Here is a 27,960-nt window from a genome sequence, read left to right on the forward strand (position 1 = left end):
ATGACCATATAGTGATTTCCTTTGAATGCATGGGCTTGCTGATTCAGTCCTAGGTAGACCCTCAATGTTTCTTCCATATACCCTCAATTAGAGTTAGTATTTGCAGAGACAGGGCTTAGGAAAGTCATTCTCCTCTTACATTTCAAAAGACTGTAACAAACTCCTCTGTATTTAGCTGAAGTAAAATATTTTGGATTCAACTTCTGTCTTAACCGGTTGCCGACTGCGCACAGTATATTTACTGCGGCAGTCAGCCCCGGCCAGGCAGAGTGACGTAGATCTACGTCACTCGCCTGTCACTGGGATTGGAGCCAATAGCGGGCGAGCGCGTGCCCGCTGAGGCTCGTTCAGGGAGGAGTGCGGGCGTGTGACCGGTGGACCCGATGTCCGCCGGTCACTCGCCGATCGTCGGTACAGCGGGAGAAAGGCAGAGCGGCTTGTGTAAACAAGCCGCCTGTCATTCTCCCCTGTGTAAAAATGAAGATCAGACGGTTCTACTATGTAGGACCGTTGATCTTTGTTTTTACACCAATAGCCATGTCCCAATACAGTTAGAATCACGCCCCTAGGACACACTTAACCCCTTCCTGTCCAATACAGTTAACCCCTTCCCTGCCAGTGTCATTTTTGCAGTAACAGTGCATATATATATAGCACTGATTACTGCAGTAATGTCACTGGTACCCCCAAAAGTGTCAAAAATGTCAGTCAAGGGTCCGATCTGTCCGCCGCAATGTCGCAAAAAAAAAAAAAACGCAGATCGCCGCCAGTACTCGTTAAAAAAAAAAAAACACCAAAAATGACAAAAATCTTTCCCTTTGTTAGTAAACGCGATAACTTTTGCACAAACCAATCAAAATACGCTTTTTGCGATTTTTTTTACCAAACATATGTAGCATAAAACAATTTGGCCGAAAATGTTAAAAAAATTAGATTTTTAAATTTTTTTGAGGGGGGGCGAATTTCATATAAAAAAAGTGAAAAATATTGTTATTTTTGCAAAAATTACGCTCTTTTTTTGTTTATAATAGCACATGATCAAAAAATCGCACAGGTGATCAAATACCACCAAAAGAAATCTCTGTTTGTGGGAAAAAAAGGATGTGAAATTCGTTTAGGTACAGCATCGCACGACCGCGCAATTGTCTGTTAAAGTCACGCAGTAAAAAAATCGCAAAAAAAACCCTGGTCAGGAAGGGGGTAAAATCTTCCGGGGCTCAAAAACACACAATGTACGGCTTATTTTGTAATTCGCTTATCTCAGCAGTTGTTCAACAATAACATTCACTGCATGACCTGATACTATTTTAATGGCTATATAAAGTACATACAAATGGTGCATGTGAAACATAGTTATGAAAATATGTCACAGAAACAAAAAAAAAAAAAATCACATAGTTGCTGAATTTACACTAGTTTGCCTTCTAGCTAAGCAGATGGACAATTGAGAAATTATACACTAATGTATGTTCTCACCTTATCCAGGTATAACAGAAGTGCACCCTTCTCTGTTGCTCCTTTGCTAACCTCAAATTTGGAGATATACCTGTCCACACCTTTAGTGAGCTGTGATTGAGAATAAAGTGCATAGTTAGTAAAATACATAAATTAGCTTAACATTTTCTCGTTCTTGCTCCAAGAAACTCACGTTATTTAGGCTGTCAATGTCTGGAGAAAATCCAGTCATCATGGAAATGTCAATAATAGACATGGTGGCATCTCGGTCTTTCAAAAACCTACAAAAATGTGAAAGTAGCGGATTATCATATGGTAGAAGTACTTCTTTTAAATAGGGGGAAAAGGAAGGGAGGTAAAGGAAAGAAAAGAAAGATACATTAATGAAAAGGAAAGAGAAAGAAAAAGGAAAGAAGAGTAAGAAAAGGAAACAGAAAAAGGGAAAAGGAATGATGAAGAAAAACACATGGAAGGAAAGGGAATGAAAGGAAAGGAAAGAAAACAAGAATCAAAAGAGGAAATAAACAGGGAAAAAAAAAGAAATGTTAGAAAAGGATATTGCTGTCCTTCCGAACCAGGAAAAATGTGCCTTGTGCCAGTCACGCAGGTCTTGTTCAATTTTTTTAAGGAGTGGAGTGAAATTTAGATCGACTATGTGTTTAAGCTTAGAAGGAAGCTGTATACCTAAGTATGCGATAGAGTCTGATGTCCATTGAAAGGGGAAATTTGCTTTACATAGATTAATCTGGCTTGTGGGCAAAGAGACGTTCAGAGCTTGTGATTTAGAAAAGTTAATTTTCAGATTTGAGATCTGATTGTATAGATTAAGTGTTTTGAGGAGTTGTGGTAAAGTTGTGTGAGGATTTCTCAGAAACAAGAGCACGTCATCTGCAAAAGCAGCAATTTTGTAAGTGTATTTACCAATTTCAATTCCCTGAATATTAGCATCCGAACGGATAGACCGGAGAAGGGGCTCCAGAGTCAATATAAAAAGGATTGGTGACAATGGACATCCTTGACGAGTTCCGTTCGTGATGTGGAAGGTCTTTGACAGTAGGCCGTTAACTCTCACTTTAGCTGATGGATTAAGATAAAGAGCCATTATGAATTTAATCATATTGTCCCCTAGGCCTAGTGCTGTCAATACCATTTTGAGGTAATTCCAGTCCAACCTGTCAAAGGCCTTTTCAGCATCAAGGGAAAGAAAGAATTCAGGTATTTTGTTTTTGGTTAAATAGTGATGGATATTAATCGCTTTAAGGGTATTATCCCTGGCTTCTCTTCCAGGAACAAATCCCACTTGATCTGTTGATAATTGGAGGGGAGGTTGATAATTGGAGGGGATCTATTACACATATGATGGTCCTGTCCACTTATTGCTGATTTCTGGTCTAACATGCACAAGATATTAAAGCGGAGTTCCACCCAAAAGTGGAACTTCCGCTTTAGGGAGTCCTGACCCCCCGACATGCCACATTTGGCATGTCATTTTTTTTGGGGGGGGGGCGGGTACCTAGTTTTGACAGGTACCCGCTCCCACTTCCGCTCGGAGCGCCGCGGCGCCCTGAGCGGAAGTTCTCCTCTCCCCCTCCCTCCCTGCAATCTTCTGGGACACGTCAGAGGTCCCAGAAGATTGCCGGCCAATCACGGCGCGCAGCGCGATTCGCGCATGCGCAGTGGGTACCCGGCTGTGAAGCCGCAAACTGTAACAGCCGGGTGCCCACAGCAGTGATGCCGGCGCCGAGGGAGAGGATCGAGGCTTCCGGCGGCCGCATCGCTGGACCGTTGGACAGGTGAGTAAATGGCTGGAACTCCGCTTTAATTCAAATAACCAACATTCCGGTTGATTTCTCACCGAGTACTCTCCTCCTACACTTACATCATCAATACAATCCACCATCATATAAATCCTTGACAACATTTCTAATTAATGCTGCGAGATTATGTATTCCAAGACATTGGGGAACAACTGCAACTCCCTCTATCAGAGAATGGTTCACGCAAGTTGAAAAATTATCTGAGATGGAAGAACTTATCGCAATTGCACACGACACTCCTGTCAAATTTGCCAAGATCTGCAGCCTTGGCGAACATTTAAAAACACAGTAGCGTACACTCAGATTATGATCTAATTCTAAGAAACAAAATTATTCAGTTCCGATAGATGCTTATCCCCTCTCACATCCATTTGGGGTAAATCTTCTCTTGTCTTAACAGCGTGTGACCCTTGCTTGTCTCTACACCCCAACCCCTTTTTTCTCCCTCCCCCATATGCCACCCATTCTTCCCCCCTCCCCTCACCCAGGGGAGCATGCTGGCATGCTCCCCTGTTATATCTTTTTCACTAGATCTTCACATACAGCTACTTCCAAGATACAAGATTGATCCTGTTCATTTATAGAAACTCTTTGTGTTATTTATTTGCGGTTTATTAATACCTTAGTTATTATTGGAACACCGAGAATGTTGATCGGAATGATCCAACTGTTGTACACTTTTCTAATGTGTATTTTGTTCAATAAAGCTTTTTGGAAAAAAAAAAAAAAAAAGGAAAACTATCAGAAAGGAAAGCAAAGGGAAGTGAAAGGAAAGGAGAGGGAAACAAAAGAAGGAAAATGACAGTGGAAGGAAATAGAAGAGAAATACAAGGAAAGACAAGGTAAAGGGATGACAAAAGAAAGCAATGGGAAAGGGAAGAAAAGGCAAACAAAGGGGAAATTGAAGAAAAGGGAAAGGGAATAGAAAAAAAAGGCATGGAAAGACAAAGAAAAGAGGAAACACAGGTAAGCAAAGGAAAATGAAAAGAAGGGGAACTAAAACGAAAGAGAAGAGAAAGGAATGTAGAGGGCAACAAAGAAAATAGAATAGAAAGAGAAGGAAAATGAAAGCAAAAGGAAATGGAATGAAATGGAAGAGAAAGGAAAAGAAAGACAAAGGAAAGAGACAACAAAACAAATCAAAAGAAAGGGAAAGGAAGAATGGAAAGGAAAGGGAAGAGAGAGGAAAGTAGGGAAACAAAAGATGGAGAATGGAAAGAAAAGGCAAATGAAAGTGAAAGGAAAGGAAAGGGAAGTAAAGGGAAAGGTAAAAAGGGAAATGAAATAACAAAAAAATTAAAGAGGCAACAAAGGAAAGGGAAAGGCAAGATTGAAAAAAAAAAAAGCAAAGGAATGGGAAAGGGAAGGGAAATCGAAGAATAAGGCAAGGAAAGTGAAAGGAAAGTGGTGACAAAGGAAAGGGAAAGAGAAGAAAAGGGAAAGAAAAAAAACAAAGAAACACAAAGAAATGGGAAAGGGAAAGGAAATAGAAGAAAGGGCATGAAAAGAAAAAGAAAAGTACAGGAATGGGAAAGGGAAAGGAAATAAAAGAAAAAGGCAAGGAAAGACAAAGAATGGTAAAGAAATGGAAAGGGGGAAAGGAAATAAAAGAATGCAAAGAAAGACAAAGAAGTAATGAAAAAGGAAAAAGAAAGCAAGGGGAAGTGAAAGGAAAGATAAGTGAAAGGAATGTCGATGGAAACAAAGGAAATAGAAGGAAAAGAGAAGGCAAATAAAAATGAAAAGAATGGGGAGAAAGGGGAAAGCAAAGAGAAGGCAAAGGAAGGGAAAGACAAAAGAAAGATAACAAAAGAAAAAAAAGGGAAAAACCAAGAGAAATGGAAAGGATAAGATAGGAAAGCACATGGAAAAGATAGGAACAGAAAGAATAAGAAATAGAAAGAAAAGAAAAAGGGAAATGAAAGGAAACACATGGAAAGTAAAGCAAAGATTAATTAAAGAAGAGGAAAGGAAAGAATGAGGCAAGAAAAAGGGAAGAAAGGGAATAATATGAAAGAAAAGGAAAAAAAAAAAGAATAGGAAAAAGAGGGAAAGGAAAATAATAGGAAAGCAAAAAGAAATAAAGAAATTAAATAGAAAAGCTAAGAAAAAGAATTGTATAGACTTCGTAAAGTCACAATTCTGCAAACTCTAACAGTGGCTTAAAAAAAGGAGCCAAAGCAATTCCAGCCATAAGTAGGCTGGTGGCCTTGCTGATCTTAAAGGTTTCCCTGAGCCGCTAAAGCAAAACAAAAGCAAATATTAACACAATTACCCTTCAGTCTATCTATGTAATTTATTTTACATTAAATATTGAAAAGCTTTGCGCACGTTCTTCCCAGATTGCACTGCTCTGTGTAGAATTAGTGGGCCCTAATAAGTATCTTTCTCCACAGTATGCTACCAATTAAAAAATGAAAAAAAAAAAAAAAATATTACCCTTCCCTTACCAGATCATATTTGCCATGTCTATGCAAACCAAGATTCCCAAGCAAGTGCAGACTTTCATTTTAAAAACCCCTTTCCCCCATCCCCCCGTCTTGCTTCAGTAGTCCTGAGCTGTTGGGTAAATGATGACTTTCTGTAGGTAATTTCAACTAATAAAAATATTCATACCTTGCACAGATCTCAAGTGAAATAGTCGAAAAAGCCCCTTCTGGTCTCCTAACTGTAAGAAAATATATATTAATGTACAACGACTCCACCCAGAATTTTTTTATATTAGGAATTGATTTGTTGTTTTTTGGATTTGTGTTGGGGAAATAAAGAACACATTTTTTTTTTTTGAGAAGGTAATACTCTACCGTATGTTAAATAAAGAATTCTATGTTTTTTGCTTTTTTAAGTAACTTTACAAGTATAGGGGCCTCTTGCACACATACACCTTACAAGTACCCATGAGTTATTTCCTGACAGTTCATAATATTTAACAACAAGTATACTAAAAAAAAAAGCATTATGTTAATGAGCTTCAGTCAATTGACTATGCCTAGGGCTGGGAAGAACATCTTGGGAGAATAATATTATCTGTTTGCTAAAGGCAGGAGGAAACATGTTCTCAGTCTTCTCCCCCTTGCTGATCACTCACTGGGTCTCAAGGTGAGCAACACATAAGGGTGCTGATATGTGTGACTTGTGCATACGGCCAAGGACAAAAGTTACTGTGCATACATAGAGTTTTACTTCACTTCATCATCTCTTAGCCAGTATATTAGTGCCAGGCGTAGATGCAGACTTTGATTAATGCCAAAACTAGTATAAAGCTGGCTGTTTTGGGTGAAAGAAAGATAGCATGTCAAAAATATATTCAATTATTTTTAGAGGACCAAGATATTCCACAGGGTTTTACAAATAACCTAGAGCCCTTCTAAAATACTTTCTTGACCTAACTCCAAGCTCTGCTCAGATCTACGATAACACTTAGAAAGCATATCAAAACCAAGACTGTAAAAGGTCACCAAGCAACACACTTACCATGCTCTTCCTCTTTAACCTTGACTGTCAAATCAAAGTTTTTGCATTGCCGTTCTTTCTCTGTCACAATAGCATAATACACTGACATGACCTGAGAGAAACACACACAATTAATTTACATGGTTTTGGGGAATTATAATACCATCATAGTAACAAACGTAGAGTCAATACTCCTTTGCACTGGCTAGGCTTGCCAAAAAAATTACAAAAATGGTTTGTGGAAATTGTGCTGAAGTATCTTTCCATTTAGAGGGACCATTCCCTACTGGGCACATTTACCCCCTTCCTAAAAGTGTAAAGATCTATCAGCGCAATAAATGTACAATATCAAAAATAAATCTGTGATAAAGCTGCAAACACTAAATTGTGATCCCACTACACAAAAAAGCAAACAAATCCAAGGTAAATGTGTTGCGCTAAATCATAAAAAAATACATGTGATAATATGGTTCAACAATAAAAAAATGTGAAAAAAGTCCATAAAATCCAAATAAGTGATAATAGTGATAGATAAGCCCCTTAGGGTAAGTATTATAAAGTCCATGTGTAAAAAACAAACAATAGTGCTGTGATCAATTCATTCCAAAAGACACCTACGTGATTATAAGGATTCGCCACCAGATATACAGCACAAGCCTCTCACCTCAGTATCTGACCCAGGAGCCACCCAGTGTCATAAACAGCAGTCGCCTGCAGGGGTGATATAAAGCCAGCAAAACGATATCTCAGGCGAGTCCAGGATCATGAAGCCCATAAATCTATAAAACCGGATGAATATGAGGACAGAAAACAAACACAATCTAGTGCTCTCTGTCTATAAATCAATCAGCAAACGTTTATTTGAAAAATGGGGTACTCACAATACACTCAATGGAGTCAGGCAAGGCAACCAAACAAGTCTCCAAGCGAGAGAGGAAAGGGAGTGATGTCCGCAGCATGGCTCCGCCCCCCTGTACGGGTTATGCCGGCGCTAAGGGCTGTGACTTCTTCAGCAAGGGGTGGAGTCCGGTGTAACGTTAAAAAACCATACCCCGTGAAGAAACCATACCCTCGTCACTTCCGGGGTGAAACAGCTGAGCAGCGCAGCAGTGCGCATGCTCAGAGCCCCGGAGAGGTAACTGAACAGCAAAGAAGATCACAAGTGCGCATGCTCAGAGGGTAGGAAATAATCACGGCACTGTGTGAAATGTCATACTTGCGGCGGTATAATTAAAACAGTTCGGCTGCAACTTCAAACATCTGCTCTCCTATCGCTGTCACTTCCCTGATCTCCCCTAATAAATATAAAAGCGGCGGCGGGTGTATGAGAGATGTAAATGGCTCCGTGATCCGCTTTTATATTTATTAGGCGAGATGAGGGAAGTGACAGTGGAAGGAGCGGAGATGATTTATGTTGCAGTGGAGCTGTTTTAATGTAACGGCGGCAAGCGTAAGTACCGTGAGAAATCCATACCCTCCGTAGCTGAACCGGAAGTGACGAGGGTATGGTTTTCTCACGGGTATGGTTTTTTCACGGAACACCGGCATATTGAGGCCGAATATATACAGCGCGCATGACCAATCAATTTGCTCAGAATGTAAAATGCCTGCCCCTTCAGCATACTGGGAGAAGTGATCCCGGAAGGAGTACACATAACCTGCAGACAATGTAACCTCTCATAAGCCACTTCCAGCTAGGGGAACCAAAATATCAGGTATATGGAGCTGGGGACAGGTCTACAGAGCCCGCTGACTGACATCACTTCCTCTCCGTACACATAACCTGCAGACAGTGTAACCGCTCATAAGCCACTTCCGGCTAGGGGAACAAAAATACCAGGTATATGGAGCTGGGGACAGGTCTACAGGAGAGCACTGACTGACATCACTTCCTCTCACACACAATGTGAATACAATAACAGAAGTGTCATTAAAAATAAACCGAATTGGGGCAAGATATAATTTATAAATTTGATCCTAATTAAATAGATAAAAACATTTAAATATAAAGACATATTAAATAAAGCCTCAAATGCTTTTTTGTTCTATTAAAAAAGGTATCTGTATATATATATATAAAAAAAATTATATATATTAAAAAAAATGTATAACATTTTTTTAAAAATGTTTTTAAAATACATAATAAACAAGAGCAAATAAAACCATTCAATATATGTGAACATACATCATAGTTATCTCAACCCAATCAAAAATCATCTGTCACTAATAAAGCAGTTGAGGTCAAAGTCTACGTTTAACCCTCTAGGTACGAGGACCTTGGTCTCAAAGATCCAAAAGGATTCCCTTTTGCTCAATTGACGGATAAAGTTACCACCTCTCCAGTGCTTATTTACCAACTCAATCCCCCAAAATTTTAAAGATGCAGGTTGTCTGTCATGAAACTCCCTAAAGTTCCTGGAAACATTATGTGAAATGTCTCCTTTTTTAATGTTTTTTATGTGCTCAGCCACCCTCACATAAAGACATCTAGATGTGCGTCCTACATACTGGAGCCCACATCCGCACTCCAGCATGTATACTACACCAGTTGTGGAACAGGTAATCAAATCTTTTATGGCATATTGCCTCCCTGTACTATTGGCAGTGAAGGTCTTCCTTTTCTTAGTATTTTTTTTGTATACAAACTTTTATTGAAAGAAAACAGAAGATGGTGGTACAAAGAGAATTGGTACATTAATATGACAAATAATGGTATCACGTAGAGTAAATAGAAATATAACCATCTTAAGTAATTTCAAGTTGTCTCCATTAAATATGGGAGTTTGATATCAAAATAACAACAAGGATATCAAAAATATAGTTCTTGGATATAGGTACATAGCAGTATAGTTAGAAAGAGAGTTTCATAACACTAAGCGTTAGGTCAGATACCCGGAGTCGAATTAAAGGGTTTTAAATAGTTAGTCACCTGTACAGTAGTTAGAAAAAAATATATCTGAGTGTGTGATCCATGGGTCCCATTTATTAGTGTGAAATTTCATAGAGTTGTATATAGTATGAATTTTTTTTTCCATAATATAGATTGAATTTATTCTTGTTTTAAGTTGTGAAACTGGGAAAGAGTTTGATTTCCAATGAATGGCAATCAGCCATTGAATAGCAACTGAGATAGTGTGAATTAGTCTTGTGTGAGGTATGGATAAACTAATAATTGGTGAAAAAAGTAAGCAATTAGATGGAGTAAGGGTGATGTTAGTATCAGCAATTTTTTTTTATTTCAATATTTTTATTGAGATTTTGCAAATAAACCATAAACAACAAACAATAGCTGGTGCCAATAAATATGAGTACATATGGCAATATATAGGAGTACAGTTACCAAGAAAGGTACAAGATAAACATACATGTGGGTTAGGGAAAGTGAAAACATAGGGCTCTTGCTGAGTTGAACCAATGAGTTACAAAGAAGTTACAAAAATAATAACCATTTGAATAAAGGTGTTGAGAAATCTGTCAGAAAAGAGAGGTAGAGTATTTACTGGTGGTCCACGGTTTCCAATAATTAAAGAACCTTTTACTCTGAGAGATAGAGTAGTGGTATGCTTTTTCGTGAGAAAGGTTCAAGTTGACCAAACGAATTACTTCCAGATGTGACGGGGGATCGGACTGTTTCCAATGTCTGGCGATAACTGTTCTAGCTGCCAGTAGGGTATGGGAGTATACCGTCCGCAGGTCAGGAGAGATATCTTCAATGCCTAAGGAAAGGAGTGCTAAGGTCGGGGTGGGGGGCATTAGTAAACCCGTGACAGTTGAATGGATTTCAAAGACTTTTTTTCCAAAAGCCTGTCAAGCTCCTGCAGGACCAAAATACATGAAAGATGGTACCCAAGTGGCCGCATCTACGCCAACAATAGGGATCATGTTGTTCGTAAATTTTAGAGAGGCGAAAGGGTGTCAGGTACCATCTCGTCAAGATCTTTTGGGATTGTTCCCAATGTGTTACACATTTAGAAAATTTGTAAGTGCTCATAATTGCCGATTGCCATTGGGTATCTGTGAAGGATTCCTGGAACTCAGATTCCCAAGCCAACATATGCTTGGACTTTTGGAATTCAAGCTTGAGTTGAAGAAGGTTATAAAAGAGGGAGATACCTTTGACGGTGGGGTGGGGTGAAGTGAAAAATTTCCACACTGACATGGGAATGCGTATTTGAGGGGGCGGGAATTTGGAGAAAAAATGAATTATGCTATTATACGTGTAGATAGAGGTTTGAGGGAGTTTGAATTCAGTTTGTAACGTACAAAAACTTTTCAGGGAGCCCTGATGTATTAGTTGGTCAATCGATCGTATGCCTGCCGAGGTAAGTTTGGTGAGTGAAATACATGGAAGTAATATTGCTAGAGTCTGCAAAGGAAGATTGATTATCTTGGTGGGGAGTGATGAGAAGTATCAGTGATTTTTGATGAAAAAATTTCCAATTGGCGCCAGATGAAATAAATTTTATCGCAATACCAAAATATGTGGGTAAAGGAACCAGGAGAGGAGCAGCCTCTGAAACAATTTGAGGGAGTGGAAGGGAAAATGACGACAAGCCCTGCACCTCCCGCAGGCATGAAATCCTGATAAAAAGCTAAATAAAGTGGATTTCTTTTGTGCTTGAGGATCTACTACTCCAGGGGCCAAACGAATCTTGCAAGATCAGTGCTCTCCTGCAGACCTGTCCCCGGCTCCATATACCTGGTATTTTTGTTCCCCTAGCCGGAAGTGGCTTATGAGAGGTTACACTGTCTGCAGGTTATGTGTACTGAGAGGAAGTGATGTCAGTCAGCGGGCTCTGTAGACCTGTCCCCAGCTCCATATACCTGGTATTTTGGTTCCCCTAGCCGAAGTGGCTTATGAGAGGTTACACTGTCTGCAGGTTATGTGTACTCCTTCCGGGAACACTTCTCCCAGTATGCTGAAGGGGCAGGCAGTTTACATTCTGAGCAAATTGATTGGTCATGCACGCTGTATATATTCGGCCACGATATGCCGGACTCCACCCCTTGCTGAAGAAGTAACAGCCCTTAGCGCCGACATAACGCATACAGAGGGGCGGAGCCGTGCTGCGGACATCACTCCCTTTCCTCTCTCGCTTGGAGACTTGTTTGTTTGCCCTGCCTGACTCCATTGAGTGTATTGTGAGTACCCCATTCTTCAAATAAACATTTGCTGATTAATTTATAGACAGAGAGCACTAGATTGTGTTTGTTTTCTGTCCTCATATTCATCCGGTTTTATAGATTTATGGGCTTCATGATCCTGGACTCGCCTGAGATATCGTTTTGCTGGCTTTATATCACCCCTGCAGGGGACTGCTGTTTCTGACACTGGGTGGCTCCTGGGTCAGATACTGAGGTGAGAGGCTTGTGCTGTATATCTGGTGGCGAATCCTTATAATCACGTAGGTGTCTTTTGGAATGAATTGATCACAGCACTATTGTTTGTTTTTACACATGGACTTTATAATACTTACCCTAAGGGGCTTATCTAGCACTATTATCACTTATTCGGATTTTATGGACTTTTTTCACATTTATTTATTGTTGAACCATATTATCACATGTATTTATTTATGATTTAGCGCAACACATTTACTTTTACCCCCTTCCTGTCCAGGCCAATTTTCAGCTTTCAGCACTATCACACTTTTAGATTTTTTTTTTTTACACAAATAGAGCTTTCTTTTGGTGGTATTTAACCACCTCCCACCCGGCCATTGTACATATACGGCCGGGTGGGAGTCTCGTCCTTCTGAATGGACGTTCCGGAACGTCCTTCAGAAGGAGCGAGATCGCGCCACTGCGGGCACGCGCAGCGGCGCGATCTCGATGTGCCTGTGTCCCTCGGACACAGCGCAACAAGATGCGTCAGGAGGGCCCTGTGATTGGCCCTCCTGATCACATGACGGCTGTGTCCAATCACAGCCGTCATGCAATGTAAATACAGCCGTTGTAACGGCTTCGATCTCTTCTCCTCCTGACAGATCCTGTCAGTGAGGAGAAGAGAAGAGGATCGATACTGGAGCTGGGGTGATCAGTGAGTATTTCTAAGTACTCACTGATCACAGGGGAGGGGTCTGTGCTGGTAATCAGAACATTGATTACCAGTGCAGCCCTGGGGGGGGGGGGTGCCACTAGCGCCACCAGGGATGCCCACCCATGACCACCAGGGATGCCCACCATGGCCACCAGGGATGGCAAACAGCCTGCCAGTGGTGCCCTCCTATCAGTGCTGCCCACAATGCCATATATCAGTGCTGCCCACCAGTGCCCATTATTGCCATCCACCACTGCCGCCCACCAGTGCCCATTATTGCCCACCAGTGCTGCCTATCAGTGCCCATCAGTGCCCCCCATGAGTGCCCCCCATCAGTGCCCCCCATCAGTGCCCCACCATCAGTGCCCCCCATCAGTGCCCCACCATCAGTGCCCATCAGTGCCACCTATCAGTGCCCATCCATGCCCATCAGTGCCGCCGATCAGTGCCCATCAGTGCTGCCTATCAGTGCCCATCAGCGCTGCCTATCAGTGCCCACCAATGCTACATATCAGTGCTATCTATCAGTGCCACATATCAGTGCCCATCAGTGCTGCATATCAGTGCTACCTATCAGTGCCCATCAGTGCTGCATATCAGTGCCACCCCATCAGTGCCACCCCATCAGTGCCACCCAATCAGTGTCTCCTCATCAGTGAATGTCAGTGCGGCGTCATCAGTGCTCATCAGTGCTGGAAAAAACGTATCTATTCACAAAATTTTATAACCTAAACAAAAAACTTTTTTTTTTTCAAACTTTTCGGTCTTTTTTTATTTGTGCACCAAAAAAGAAAAAACCTGGCAGTGATCAAATACCACCAAAAGAAAGCTCTATTTGTGGGGAAAAAATGACACAAATTTGGTTTAGGTACAGTGTTGCATGACCGCGCAATTGTCATTCAAAATGCAACAGCGCTAAAAGATGAAAATTGGTCTGGGAAGGAAGGGGGTTTAAGTGCCCAGTATTGAGGTGGTTAATCACCACTGGATTTTTTATTTTTTGCTAAAGAAACAAAAAAAGACTGACAATTAAAAAAAAAAAAAAAACATTTTCATCGTTCGGTATTAAATGTTGCAAACAGGTAAGTTTTCTCCTTCACTGATGTGCGCTGATGAGGCTGCACTGATGAGGGGACACTGATGGGGTGGCGAAGATGGGCACTGATGAGGTCGCTGTGGTGGGCACTGATGAGGAGGCACTGATGAAGCTGCACTGATTGGCGGCAATGATGGGCACTGATAGCTGGCACTGATGGGCACTGGTAGGCGGCACTGATAGGCAGCACTGATAGGTGACACTGATGAGGAGGCACTGATGGGCACTGATTGGCAGCATTGATGGGCACTGATTGGCAGAACTGGTGGGCACTTATAGGCAGCACTGGTGGGCACTGTTGGGACTGCACTGAAAATCAGGACACTGATAATCAGTGTAGATATCCCTTTAACACAAGCCGGTCATCGGCTCTCTTCTCCTCTCCTCATGCTGTCAGCGCAAGGAAAGGAGTGTCGATAACCAGCTGGTGTTTACATCGTGATCAGCTGCCATTGGACACAGCTGATCAGATAGTGAAGAGCTACTGTGATTGGCCCTTTCCCCCAATCTGTGATCAGCTGAGTCCAAAGGATGCCCTCCTGGCAAAGTAAGCCCAGGCTATAGCCTTTTTTCCTCTACTGTATAGCGCGGGCGGGAAGTGGTTAGGAAAGAAAGTAGCATATGCCTCTTATTGTCAGATAGTTTCTTTATCTTATCAATGTGTTTCTGAGTATAGGTCTGTTGATAGTTACTGTATGACTGACCCACTATATCTGCTGGAAGTCTACTTCAACCACCAACTACTCTTTCAGCAAAATAACACTTTCTAAGATTAGTTTTGAACTTTCATCCTGCTAGTTGGAGGTCATGTCCTTGTATTCTGGATCTTATCCTCATATTGAAAATACTGCCCTCCTTAACCTTATGCACACCCTTAATTAATTTAAAGGTTTTAGTCCTGCACTCCCTTTCCCTTCTCAAAAGTTTATTAAGATAAATCTGCACTCCCAAAACACTTTGGCATTTTCTGAGATTTAGGGCCTGATTCATAGTACGGCGAATTGGCGTTTCGGCGGGATTTTGCGAACCGGCGAATTTTTAAGTCTGAAATTGGTATTCAAAGAACGACGGGCGGAAAATAGCGCCTAGTGTGAGATTCATTAAGATGCAATAAGGTCAGAGCGCGACTTAAAAACACGCCAGCTAAAAGCTCGACTAAAGTTTTGCCAAATTTCCCCCTGTACCCCCAAAAATCCCAAATCACTGTGGAAGGTGTGGAAGACAATTTGGAGATGACTTGCTTTTAAAAAATGTCAAAAACTGACTTAGAAAGAGAGATATCTGCGAAAGTGTAGAAAGGTTAAACAGCTCCTCCATCCCCGAGCTGCGAACGCGCGAATGTGCGCATGCGCAACGCCAAATAGGCTCAAAAAATTCCGCCAGCGTGATTTTGGGCACATTTTTTTTTGAATACCGATTGGAAATCCGCTGTCTCGCCCATAGAAAATGGCAAAAACCGGCGGAATTGGAAAAACATGCACACTTCCAACAAGGGATCCCTTAGTAAACACCATCACATTCCATACACCTTTCCTGCTAACTCAGAAATCATAACAGTCAAATCTACAGTGTTTATATAGAACCTCCACATTATCTGAAAAAACCCACAAAATATTACATTGGGGAATGGGTCGTCAGATAGAACAAAAATAGATGTAAAACATATTTCAAAGAAATATTATTAGCATTTCACACATATCAAGGAAATGTCACAATTCTGACAATATTTTATGTGTTTCAAAAGAATGTTTTCCGAAATATATTGCAAATACTACCTTTTCTTCCATATGGGTATGGCCAAGTGTTACCATTTTACTACACATTTAACTGAAGGTATATATATATTTCTCTATCGCTCATTGACAGACGTAGTCTTCTTGATTCTCAAGAGCTGGGTTATGTTGTCTCCGCAGGAGTAGGACTAGGCAGAAAGACAAAACGTTCTGGCTCCACCTTAGGGGCAGTCCCTGAGGGTATATCCTCCCTCTCTCTGCTACAGGGAATCAGTTTTTTTCTGTCTAGTCAGGAGTAAGGACCTAAGTTCCTTGCTGGGATCTTTTGGTCCTGGCAAGACTTTTTTTCTTTAGAAAAAGACATTTTTTAGGTAGTTTTCTCCAGTGTTTTTCCTGTGAGATCTTCAAGCAAGATGCCGGACTGGGCGACACTTGTGGTCACCCCAGCCGGCCTACGAGCGCGCGCAGACCATGGCATTGCGCTTGGTCGGCCGCGACACATTCAAGTAAGTATGCGGGGCCGGGCGACGGGCTGGATGTTGAGATCCAGTGGTCACCCCGGTTTCTGCCTACGAGCGCGTGCAGACCAGAGCTCCGCGCTGGGTCGGCCGCGACGGAGTCCCAGTGGAGGGACTGACCTTGCGAGTTAAAAGTCTCGCTTGGACGCCAGGAACCAGAGAGTCAAGGCGTCCGGAGTGGTCCACAACCCCCCACCCCGGTGGAGAGGGTATTGTGAAGAGAGGGTGCCTGTCGGTTCGGTATGGTGAGTAAACGTTCCCTTTTTTTCTTTCCTCGTTATGAGGCAGTATGAATTATGGGCCCCTCCATATATGGTCAGTATATATCTGATACTTATAAGTCCCCCTTGTAATACAGCATGTGTTTGTGGGAAGTGGACTTGGTTTGAGAGCTAACACTCTACCCAGCAGACTGTAACATTACAGCAGACATAGGAGGTATAATCCTACCTTATTTTGTAGTGTATCTCCTGTAGATCCATATATCGCCTTTTAGCAGAGATGCAGGTGGATGTGCTGGGAAAACGATTTTGGCGGTCCGCCGCCATTTTGCCGTAGACCAAGTGCATGTATGTCCTCAGGTCACGTCGGCCGCCATGTTTTTGGAGTCTTATGTCTCTTCTATGGGGGCGGCCATGTTTCGTGAGCCCAGCTACCTCGTGGAGAGCTGGGAACGCCGGAAGGCGTACACAGGGGGCGGAGCCACGTCCTTCTACCCGGGGAAAAGCAACAGCTCCTTCCAGTCTGTGTAAAACAGACGCTGACTGCAGTTGGTTGGAAACTTCTCTGCATCGGTTGGTGAGCCTTGGGGGTCCCTCTCTCTCTCTCTGTGGGATCGAGAAGCAGGTACTCTGAGGGGCGCTATTGCGCTAGGGGGAGACACACAAAAAAAAAAAAATGTATGCCTTCCCTCCTCTCGCGTTACTGATAAGACTTCTTCGCAGGATAGAGGAGGAAGGAATTCCAGTAATTCTGGTAGCTCCGGACTGGCCTCGTCGAGCTTGGTACGCCGACGTGGTCAGACCGGTGGCGGACATCCCGTGGAGACTTCCTCTCAGGGAGGACCTACTGTCTCAGGGACCGATCTTCCATCCTGCTTTACGATCGCTGGCTTTAACGGCCTGGCTATTGAGACCCAGGTGCTGAAGGACAAGGGATTGTCAGCTTCAGTTATTCCTACTCTAGTTGAAGCGAGGAAAGCGACTTCCAGAAAGATTTATCATCGCACATGGAAGTCCTACATTGCATGGTGTGAACCTTTGGGGTTCCGTCCTCGGTCTTATTCGATTAGTCGAATATTAGCTTTTCTGCAACAAGGGGTTGAGCAGAAACTGGCCTTGAGTACTATCAAGGGTCAGGTCTCAGCATTAGCTATCTTCTTTCAGAAGCCTTTGGCTACTCATTCCTTGGTGCGGAATTTCATCCAGGGGGTGCGACATCTGGCCCCGCCAGTGCACGCGCCGTTACCCCCCTGGGATCTTAATTTAGTGTTGTCGGTTCTTCAGAAACCTCCCTTTGAAGATATTAGGGAGATTCCTCTACCTACGTTGTCCCAGAAGGTGGCCTTCTTGGTGGCTATTACTTCTGCACGCAGGGTGTCAGAACTGGCCGCATTATCTTGTCGTTCACCATATATGGTGGTTCATAGAGATAAGGTGGTTCTTCGTCCGAATCCATCCCTCCTACCAAAAGTGGTTTCAGAATTTCATCTGAATGAAGAAATTGTGTTACCTTCCCTGTGTCCTAAGCCCAGTCATCCTCGGGAGTTTGCTTTACACTCCTTGGATGTGGTCCGGGCGATCAGGGTATACTTGAAAACGACAGACTCGTTTCGCAAGACGGATTCACTTTTTGTGATCCCAGATGGACCCAAAAAGGGGTTGCCTGCATCTGCCACGACCATTTCCAGATGGATCAAACAGACGGTAGTACAGGCTTATTCTATTAAGGGTCGGGAGCCCCCGTTCCCTGTTAAGGCTCCACTCGGGCACTTAGTGCGTCATGGGCCTTTCGCCATCAGGCGTCAGTGGTCCAGGTGTGCAAGGCGGCTACCTGGTCGTCGGTGCATACCTTTACAAGACATTATAAAGTTGATGTAATGGCATCGTGTGATGCCTCGTTTGGCCGCAAGGTTTTGCAGGCCGCCATTTGAGGAGACCAGTGGTCTACCTCGAGGGTTTTTTCCGTTGGAAATTTTTCTTTTGAGTCTCATTCTTTGTTTATAATGAGCCTTTAAAACTTCTAGTTTGGCACCGGTTGGGCCTTCTAGATTGGATTTGATTTTGTCAATCCCACCCCTCATTTGTGGCACTGCTTCTGGATGTCCCAGCTCTTGAGAATCAAGAAGACTACGTCTGTCAATGAGCGATAGAGAAAAATGGATTTTTGTAAGATCTTACCGTAAAATCCTTTTCTCTTAAGCTCATTGACAGACGTAGTACCCGCCCCTCTATCATTGAGTTGGGTTGGGTTAAATTCTCTGTTACTGCTTTAGAACAGAACTGATTCCCTGTAGCAGAGAGAGGGAGGATATACCCTCAGGGACTGCCCCTAAGGTGGAGCCAGAACGTTTTGTCTTTCTGCCTAGTCCTACTCCTGCGGAGACAACATAACCCAGCTCTTGAGAATCAAGAAGACTACGTCTGTCAATGAGCTTAAGAGAAAAGGATTTTACGGTAAGATCTTACAAAAATCCATTTATATCCCTTATACTTGGCTAATTAGCAAAGTATGCCCAACAAACAAATATAGCTTTAGCTCACAATATTGCTACATATTGACTGGCAACTTTTGTATTTTGTTCATGTCTTTAGATTAAAAGTTTGCTGATACACATGCCTTTTTCAAACATGAACAAAATTAATGATGTCAACATTTGGAGGATTGGAGATATCCAAGTGTTGCCCATACAGAGGGCTCCTTCCGGATTCGAACTTACAAACCTACAGCAGGAAGGCAGACTCCCTAATCATTGTGCTATTTCTCAGTGAGCATTGGGTGTTTTCCTCATGCCGTCAAAATGCTCACATGGGAACAGGGGCCATTGAACTGAATAGGATTGGATTTTTTGCCTGTTTTGGGAGTTGATCCTTGAGCTGTACAAATCCCTCTCAAACGCCCCCAAACGGGCTACGTTCACATGTAGGTGTTTGTGGTCTGTTTTTGGGGCTTTTTTAGGTGATTTCATAGAACAATGCCTGCCCAAAAAATGCATGTCAAAACGCCTGTGAAAACGCCAGCAAAAATGCCCATAAGAACGCCTGATATAATTGCCATGCCAAAATTAGGGATGTTCATGAGTGATGAGTCAGATTCTTGGCTTACATATCTGTTCAATCGTCACAATCTCACTTCCCAAATCCCAAAAGGTGTGTTTCAATTGTTTCCCTAAATATATATTTCTCTCTCTCTCGCTCTCTCATGTAATTGTATGTATTCCTGTATCTAAACATTCTAAATAATGACTAGCAAACTTGAAGAGAGAATTTTATCAATTCACATATATACACACCTACATACATACATACATGGATTTGGGCTGTTTAGGTCTCTCTCCTCCTCCTCATTTCTATTTTCCTTTTTTTGGCAACTGAGCATGCTCCAAAACACACAGGACACACACAGTTAAAATTTTGACTGGGAGTTAACATTATGGGTGTGTGTTTGCTTTGATTATATATAGCTCACTCAGACATCAGGAAAGATTTGACCTACCAAGAGGTCCAATATATTGTGTGTCACGTGCTTTATGGTTAACATTTGGGGGCCTTTGTTATTTATGGAGGTGCGATTTGGCTGTGTTGTGTGTTGACTCTCTGTAAGTATTTATTGCTGTTAACATAATTGTGTATTGTTCTGTCAATCTGCACATGCATCTGTTGATTATGGGCTCTTTGTCGATGTATATGGTCTAAATGTTGTACAAAGGTTTTTTTTGTTTGAAAAATACAAATGTGTGGCTTCAATGGGATACTGTGGAGACTGTGCCAAAAATATGTCATGTGAAATGTTTGAGCTGTGTATTTGTGTAATAAACAGCATGTTTCCAATCTTTTTTTCAAATGTCTTCATGTGTCTAAAAAAAGTTTTCTGGTGTCCACAAATGTATGTATTTGTATTTCTTTTTGTAAGTTAAATATGCTTAATGGTTGTGTAAGGTGACTATTGTTCGCGAATTCGCTAATATACAAAACCGCGTTCTCACATTTATACATGCAACCGGAAACGAAACTTTTGGTGCGTGCACACGTTTCCGGAAATTGTCCAGGCCCTCTCGCAAGTGTGTGCATCATGGCTCCTGCACTCTTTACTGCCGAAATAGTGGCATTTCTGTGTAAGGTAAGGATGGGGGATGGTGGCTGGGGGGCTGGGTGGGTCGCTTATCTAGCGGGTGTGCAATTAACTTTTGGTCTGCTGATCTGCGCATGCACTTTCTGCCTATTAGACGTGATCTAGAAGCTTCCTGTTATAGAAACTTCCTAGATGTGAACCTGTTCCCTACACACATATATATATATATATATATATATATATATATATATATATATATATATATATATATATATTTGGTATATATATATGTGTATATATATACACACACACACACACAATATATATTATAGAAAATATATATAATATATATATATTAGAGACAATATATATACTATGTATATATTATAAACAATATATATACATTATATACAATATATATACATTATAGAATATGTTATATACCATATTAGTGTATATAATAGGGAACAGGTTCACATCTCTGAATTTTCTATATAGATATAGATAGGCATACCCTGCTTTAAGTAGACTCACTTTATATACAATCGTGAGTAAGGACACAGCTTGTTCAGCTTACCATGACACTGCTCACAAACCATAAGTGACAGGGATAACAAACTTAGGGAGCAACGAGAGGGTACCCAGGTACCCAGGACTACACCATATCCATTTTGTGGCTGGCCAGCTTGCCTAGGTAATCTATCATGTCATAGTCCTGGATCCCCTTAACATGCTCCCACATGGTTTGGGAGCAAGGCCATGTCAATGTGGCCAAAATTTACAATGGATCTGGTGTATTTTCATGCATTGAGAAAAGAAAAAAGGGATTGCTTCACTTTAAGTACATTTTCGGTTTACATACATGCCCTGGTCCCATTGTGTACTTAAAGTGGGGTATGCCTGTATATAGATAGATTTGATTAGTTTCTACTTTTACACAAAATGAAACACAATTATCTGTGACAGATTGCTCTAACGCTTTGGAATCTGTCTAGATAAAGACAAATGTATTGACCCTTTTCATATATGCAAGATTAGAAACATTATATTCCCTAAATACATAATGCCAAAAATTATTGCCTTACATACATCCATACACACTGCAAGCTCTGCACCGTTTGTCTTGTCGGAGACTCGCCATCATAAGCTGGATCTGCACACAGCAGCTAATTTGTTCACCTGAGATGGAATCAGTGCTCACAAAAATATGGACTGGTCATGTCTTCAAAGGATTGCATTGGACAAATCACCTCTAAACGAAACACATGAGTGTATAATCACTTGTCTTAATGGATCACATTCCCAGCACACGCATCTCACACTGCCATATGTGTTTCAATGGGGGTGTCCATTGCAAGTTAAATACGCCCCCAGATCCCATTGCTTTGTTAATTTACAGATATAACTGGAATCTGATGGAACTGCTGTCCACCACTATGCCATCAAATTCTGCTGGGGAACTTTAAAAAGGATTATGTGTGATTGTGTGGATAATTCTGACACATTAAATTCACATCTCCCACATACCATGTGCTCCTCTTGCAGGAATAGCGAATCCAGGGTAATTCAGCACAGCATAATGAACAGACACACCCAATCAGACAGCTCATGTTAAAAGGGACCTGAAAAGCAATCTGCATGGCTTGCTTTTCCAAGCATTGGCTAGTTTAGTGAGCCTGGACTAATAACAGTCACTGTAATGCTACCCATACTGCTGTCCTTTTAACATGGTGACAAAAGTTGATACTTATGCTACATGTGTGTAAAGTTACTTGCACCCTGCTAAATGGACAGCAATAAGGTTGTAAATACAGTGACTGTAATTAACATGCCAAGGGCTATGAATTGTACATGTATTCTAGCTAAATATAGCAGCTTCATTAGGAAATATTTAATTTACATCTCTCTTATCTCCATCTCTGCTGCATGTTATTTTGGCAGAGGAATTCTATCCCATCAGCAGAGGAAGCACAAGGCTGTGCAGTGATGGACAGTGCACCCTGTGTACCCATTGGCTAAGGAGGCAGCAGGAAGTGGATCAGCCTGCCTCCTGTTACCTCCTCAGCCAATGAGTAGCTGAAAGGCTCTTAAGTCCCTTCCTCCTAACATCTCCTGAGTCCCAGGCCTTCCAGCTAGTTTAGTGTGCTTACTATGCATTTATCCTTCGGCGCTTCTCCTGCCTTATGTGTCAACTGGCTACTGTCTCCTGCACACTTCATGGATGGTGGGTCAGGGGCCCCTACAGGCACTCTGGCCCCCTACATGTGTATTGGCTGTCCCCCCCCTGATGGCGGCCCTGGGTGTGTAATGAAAGGACAATTGTCAAAATGTCTAGATCATGTAGAGGAAATCACCAGTTGGGGCAACCTATGTCATGGAGGTAGATTTGGACATCGATGTCTATGTATCACCAGAAATGGTATTCTTTGTTCTACAAAATCTCAAAGACGACCTAGCATGTTTTTGTAAGACTGTACTTTTTTGGACATACTTGGACTCAAACATACATTGCTCTTTCCACAGCTCCTCCTCCTCTGGGGGTATGATCAGGTGAACGTGCATCTTCACCAAAAGTACAAAATGATGTGTCGTCTCCGGATGAGGCTGCTGCGGAGATTTAACTTCCTGCCTCTAGTGGTGGATCTTCAGCGGGCCTGGAGTGATGCCAAAAGGCGCTCACCCAGGCTCCTGAAAAAGGCTGTGGAGCAAATCTCCGGTAAGTAAAAATATACATGACATGTGACCAGATAGGTTATAATTTTGTGGGTAGGTGGACATGTGTTTAGGTATGCAACAACACAAATACCAACAACCCCCCCCCCCCCCTCCCCTCCCTCTCGCTCCTACCTTTCCTACCTCCATCAAGTGTCTCTTCACAACCTTTAATACTACTATGTACATGATTTTTTTTTAATGTTTATTTTTTCTCTTCTGCTTCTAGCAAAAGCGAACGGGCGACACCCTTTTGTACTTTTGGTGAAGAAGGGGAGGAGGAGGACTGCCACATTGAACTATGCCTTCAGAGGCAGCGAGCCATTTGAGCTGCTACAAATTGTGGATCGTAAGTAGAAAAATGTACATTTTAGAAATGTCTAATCTCTAATCACATTTCACAGAGCCCCCTTTACATCTCCAGACTTACTACACTGTAAGAGGGAAGTGTGAAGTCTCTGATGTAAGGAGAGTTCAGGGAACCATTATTTGAGTGGGAAAGCTGGGGACTCTGGTGTAAAAGGGAACTCTGTGGTCACCAAAGCTCCCCCATACATCTGAGCTTACACAGACCCCCTTACACTTCCCTTCCTCAGTCCACCACAGTCAAGGGCACAACAAGTCCCAACGCAGAAGACTACCTGCTTGAACTTGTACTGCTCTCTGTAGGGGACTAAGGAACTACTGCCTGCTATGCTAAGACTTGTAGTGCCCTCTGTTAGGGACTAAGGATTCCTCAGTCCTCCACATTCTAGGGCACTATAAGTCCCAGCATAGTGGGCTGTCATACCTCAGTCCCTCACAGCTCAGGGCAAAAACAACAGAGTTAAACATCTAAAGGACAACTCCAAACCAAACTAACAATAATAGACAGAGTCTATATGCTCTATAATGTCAAAGACCCACTACCCCTCACCTTCCACCTCGGGTGCTGTCATTGTGTAGGGCAGAGTGCTCCATCTCCACCATGTTTGGCTTTCATGTCAGATATGCAGGACTTGCTCAGCTCCACACTCTTCCCTGGCAACTGACTCTGGCGTCATTGGGGGTCTTTCCTCCTCTAGAAAACACCCAGGGGCCCTCTCCTTGTCCCCCAGCCACCCAGGGCCTTCTTCTCCTCCTCCTCCACCAACCATTTTCGGACTCTTTCAAATTCCCTGGGGCTACTCACCCCTTTGCATAGTAGACACCACAAATCTATGAGCAGCCTGCAAAATATCAAGTCTGGGCCTGGTTACCTGTATGTTACGGGTCCAGGGTGGAACTCTCCTCCCAGAGCAACAACCGATGATAGCAGAGTGAGTTGACCAGGCAGTAACTTCCTACTGGTGCAGGTACACACCTACCGATTCCTCAACATCTTAGGATAACATGATCAGACTGCCAATCCCCAGTCAGAGAAGGAGGAGTAAGTGTCAGTGGACAACAGACACCTGGCAGACGCAGTGAAGGGACTGCAGCACACTGCTGCAACTTTTAGATCCGAGGATTGAAAGCAATCTTTGACTTGGGCGATTTCCCTGACTGTGCCCTTCGAAATGTTGGTGCTCCGCCACTGGCTGCAAGGCCCCTGTAGGTGCGAGCCCTTAGGCGACCGTTTAATTTGCATGGTGCCCTCCTGTTTTAAAACATGCTCAATGCATCTCATTGGTGTAAGTGCACTTCTATGTTCTGAACTTCAGCAAGAGAGGAGCCTCAGGCAGGGCCAAGTCGCCTGGATCCGGGGCAGGAGCACGAAGGTGCCCAAGAAGAGGCCACTTTTTTCAGCAATGAGGAGGACCTGGACTCTCCTCAAATGGGAAGTAAGTATTCTACATGTGTTTGTGTGTTCAATGTGTCGTGGGAAATATAAGGGCTGTAATATATTTATTTTGACATTGGGGTTTTGTAGCACCTGACATTGAGGATGTTTGTTGTGGAGGACTGTGGAAGAGGGGCCACTGCTTACCCAGTCCACTGTAACTACTACCTTCAATGTTTCCAGACTACTTTCTGTGTGCCTTTATCAAATAGCTTTTGTTCAAGGATTGTATCCGTGTCTTTGTGTTTCTAGGAGATACGACACCATCCCCCCATGTAGGGACACCATCCCCCCATGAAGGGTCTCCCCCATCCTCCCCCACTCCAGGCTCCCCTGAACTAGTCTGTAAGTACCTAAAATTAGATTCTCACATGAATTGTGTGTGCTAGGATGATGTGTATCTAGGATAATCTAAGTTGGAGTCAAAGCAAGTGTAGTTTTGCTATATGTGACAGGAAGGTTGGTCATGAAACACTCTTGCTTAACCTTCATGTTTGAAAGGTGGTTTTGGGGAGCATTACAGGACATGTTATATTTTGTAAGTTTTCTCAAGCCACCCTATTCTAAATTGGTGTTAGTTTCTCTACATTGGAAATGGTGTGCTTTGTACTTGTAAATTTTTTGGGGACATTGTAATTTAATCATGTCCTGATTTAGTCAACACTGAAAATGTGTGTTTATCAATCTTTCATAAATACTCTTCCTCGGTAATGTACCACATTCCAGTTCACAATTTGTGTTCTTTTTGTGCAGTTTCTCCTGAGCCAGCAAGCCCATCCTGTTCGGGGGGCAAAAAAAACCGTGATGATGGTAAGTTGTGTGCTTTTGCAGTAATGTGTCTACTTAGTAAGTGAAGAAATGCTAACTGTGTATGTCCCCGATCAGGCTTCAAGTTGTTCTAAAGGCAGCAGGTTCTTTATGTGAATGCATTCTATGCATTAGTATTCCAAGTGATAGGTGTGCATATTCCCCCTAAGACTTACTGGGACAATTTTCTTACTGTCTAAAATTCTGCACAAATACTTGTCTGGAACAGACTCCCCCTCCTCCTTAACTGAGGTTACAGCATGCCAATATTGCCTCCTGATGCTGTCACTCCTAATCATTGAGATCATCGGAAGGGAGGGGGGCAAGGCTGGCTCACAGCCTAGTGCCTGAACAGGCACAGGGTGCTTGGCTTCATCTCATGTGCCTCCATAGCAAGCTGCCTGCTGTGGGGTCAACCAACAGGAGGGAGGTGCCTAGAGGTGTGTACAGGGGCCATGTAAAAAGGAGGATTGTTATTTCTCTCGTCCCCAAAAACCTAGAGAGTGTAAGTCTAACCTGATTAGTTTTCCGCAGCCCTCCAAAAATGATATGTTTCCAACACTTAGAACAGGCAGGGCTGAGGCACCAAAAACATCAGAAAAACACAATCAGCACAAAAGCAGGGAGTACGTATCCTTAACGCTACAAGCTTCACCCAGAAGAATGACGCTTGCACTGTACAAATCTGCATCACCACCATATTAATGTCTAAATAAAACTTTCAGGGAAATGTGGAGGGGTAATGAGTGGGTGTTAGAGCGTTTTCATGACTGCGTAACCTACAGTTAGCGTGAGTCGATTTGTTGAGAAACTTTTTCTTCTCTCTTAACACAGCTGGGATGGCGGAAAGGAGATCAGGGGAGCAGACACATCTACTCCGGCCAGAACTGGCCCTCCGAATTCCAAAGGGTGAGTCTCTACTATGTGTCAGGTTCAATCTATAGACAGTAAGAGGGAGAGAGAACGCTACACAAACTCCAATGGTGATAGAGATAAATGTGTGCACATGTATCGTGTTGACCAATTGAACCCAAAACACCTTACATTCTTCTAAATGATTGCTTGTGTTGACATGAAGAAAAGCCTTTTACTTAGCTTTGGTGGAACTGCTACTAACATTCCAAGCCATCTTATGTAACCTTTTGAACAATTTGCTGTGAAAGTTTGAGTTTAAGGTTTACACCAGCAATTTAGCATATTTGCTTCAGAGTGTTGATAAAAGCCAACCAATAGACTCCTAAGCATATTTGTTGAGGCACATTAATTACAATCCTTGTTTGGATCATTTTGCATAAAACTAATTGTCATGTCTATTTCTACCCAGGGCACACCCACCTCACCTACGAGGTCCTCATGGATTATGTGACGTGGTGCATAGACCGAATTCTATATTTGGAACACCTTTGTGGCGTGGATCCAGACCCTAAGGAGCCATTCGTTAGGAATGTGACACCTTTAAAAAGATTGTATTTTTTTTTTTAATTGTTTGTTTACTTATGTTGCACGTTGCAACACAAAGAAATGTCACATTTGTAATTGTTGCCCATTATAAACAAAAATCTAACAAAAAAAAAAAAAAAATGTTTAAAAAAAAAACCTTTTTTTTGGGAACAAAAAAAAAATGTTTTAAAAAAAAACCCTTTTTTTTGGGAACAAAAAAAACAAAAAAAAGTTTTAAAAAAACCCTTTTTTTTGGGAACAAAAAAAAAAGTTTTAAAAAAAACCCTTTTTTTTGGAAACAAAAAAAAAAAAGTTTTTAAAAAAAAACCTTTTTTTTGGGAACAAAAAAAAAATGTTGTACAAAAAAACCTTTTTTTTTTGGGAACAAAAAAAACAAAAAAAGTTTTAAAAAAACCCTTTTTTTTGGGAACAAAAAAAAAAGTTTTAAAAAAAACCCTTTTTTTTGGAAACAAAAAAAAATGTTTTAAAAAAAACCCTTTTTTTTGGGAACAAAAAAAAAAATGTTGTACAAAAAAACCCTTTTTTTTTGGGAACAAAAAAAACAAAAAAATGTTTACAAAAAACCCTTTTTTTGGGAACAAAAAAAACAAAAAATGTTTACAAAAAACCCTTTTTTTGGGAACAAAAAAAACAAAAAATTTTTACAAAAAACCCTTTTTTTGGGAACAAAAAAACCACAAAAAATGTTTACAAAAAACCCTTTTTTTGGGAACAAAAAAACCACAAAAAATGTTTACAAAAAACACTTTTTTTGGGAACAAAAAAAAACAAAAAATG

The 27,960-nt window shown here is 41.9% G+C and overlaps 1 protein-coding gene across 1 annotated transcript in view; it reads right to left on the reverse strand.

Moving 5' to 3' along the window:
* Nucleotides 1-27,960, reverse strand: part of LOC309552830 (A.superbus venom factor 1-like) — a 360,768-nt gene that overhangs the window by 56,464 nt on the left and 276,344 nt on the right. The window contains exons 24-27 of the mRNA XM_082253740.1: nt 6,747-6,837; nt 5,889-5,940; nt 1,649-1,736; nt 1,477-1,566 (exon numbers count right to left, since the gene is read on the reverse strand). Of these exons, the coding sequence (XP_082109866.1) occupies nt 1,477-1,566; nt 1,649-1,736; nt 5,889-5,940; nt 6,747-6,837 (321 nt within the window). The remainder of the gene's footprint in view (nt 1-1,476; nt 1,567-1,648; nt 1,737-5,888; nt 5,941-6,746; nt 6,838-27,960) is intronic.

Source organism: Pelophylax lessonae (genome assembly GCF_965119305.1).
Source record: "Pelophylax lessonae genome assembly, chromosome: 4".
Taxonomy (NCBI): domain Eukaryota; kingdom Metazoa; phylum Chordata; class Amphibia; order Anura; family Ranidae; genus Pelophylax; species Pelophylax lessonae.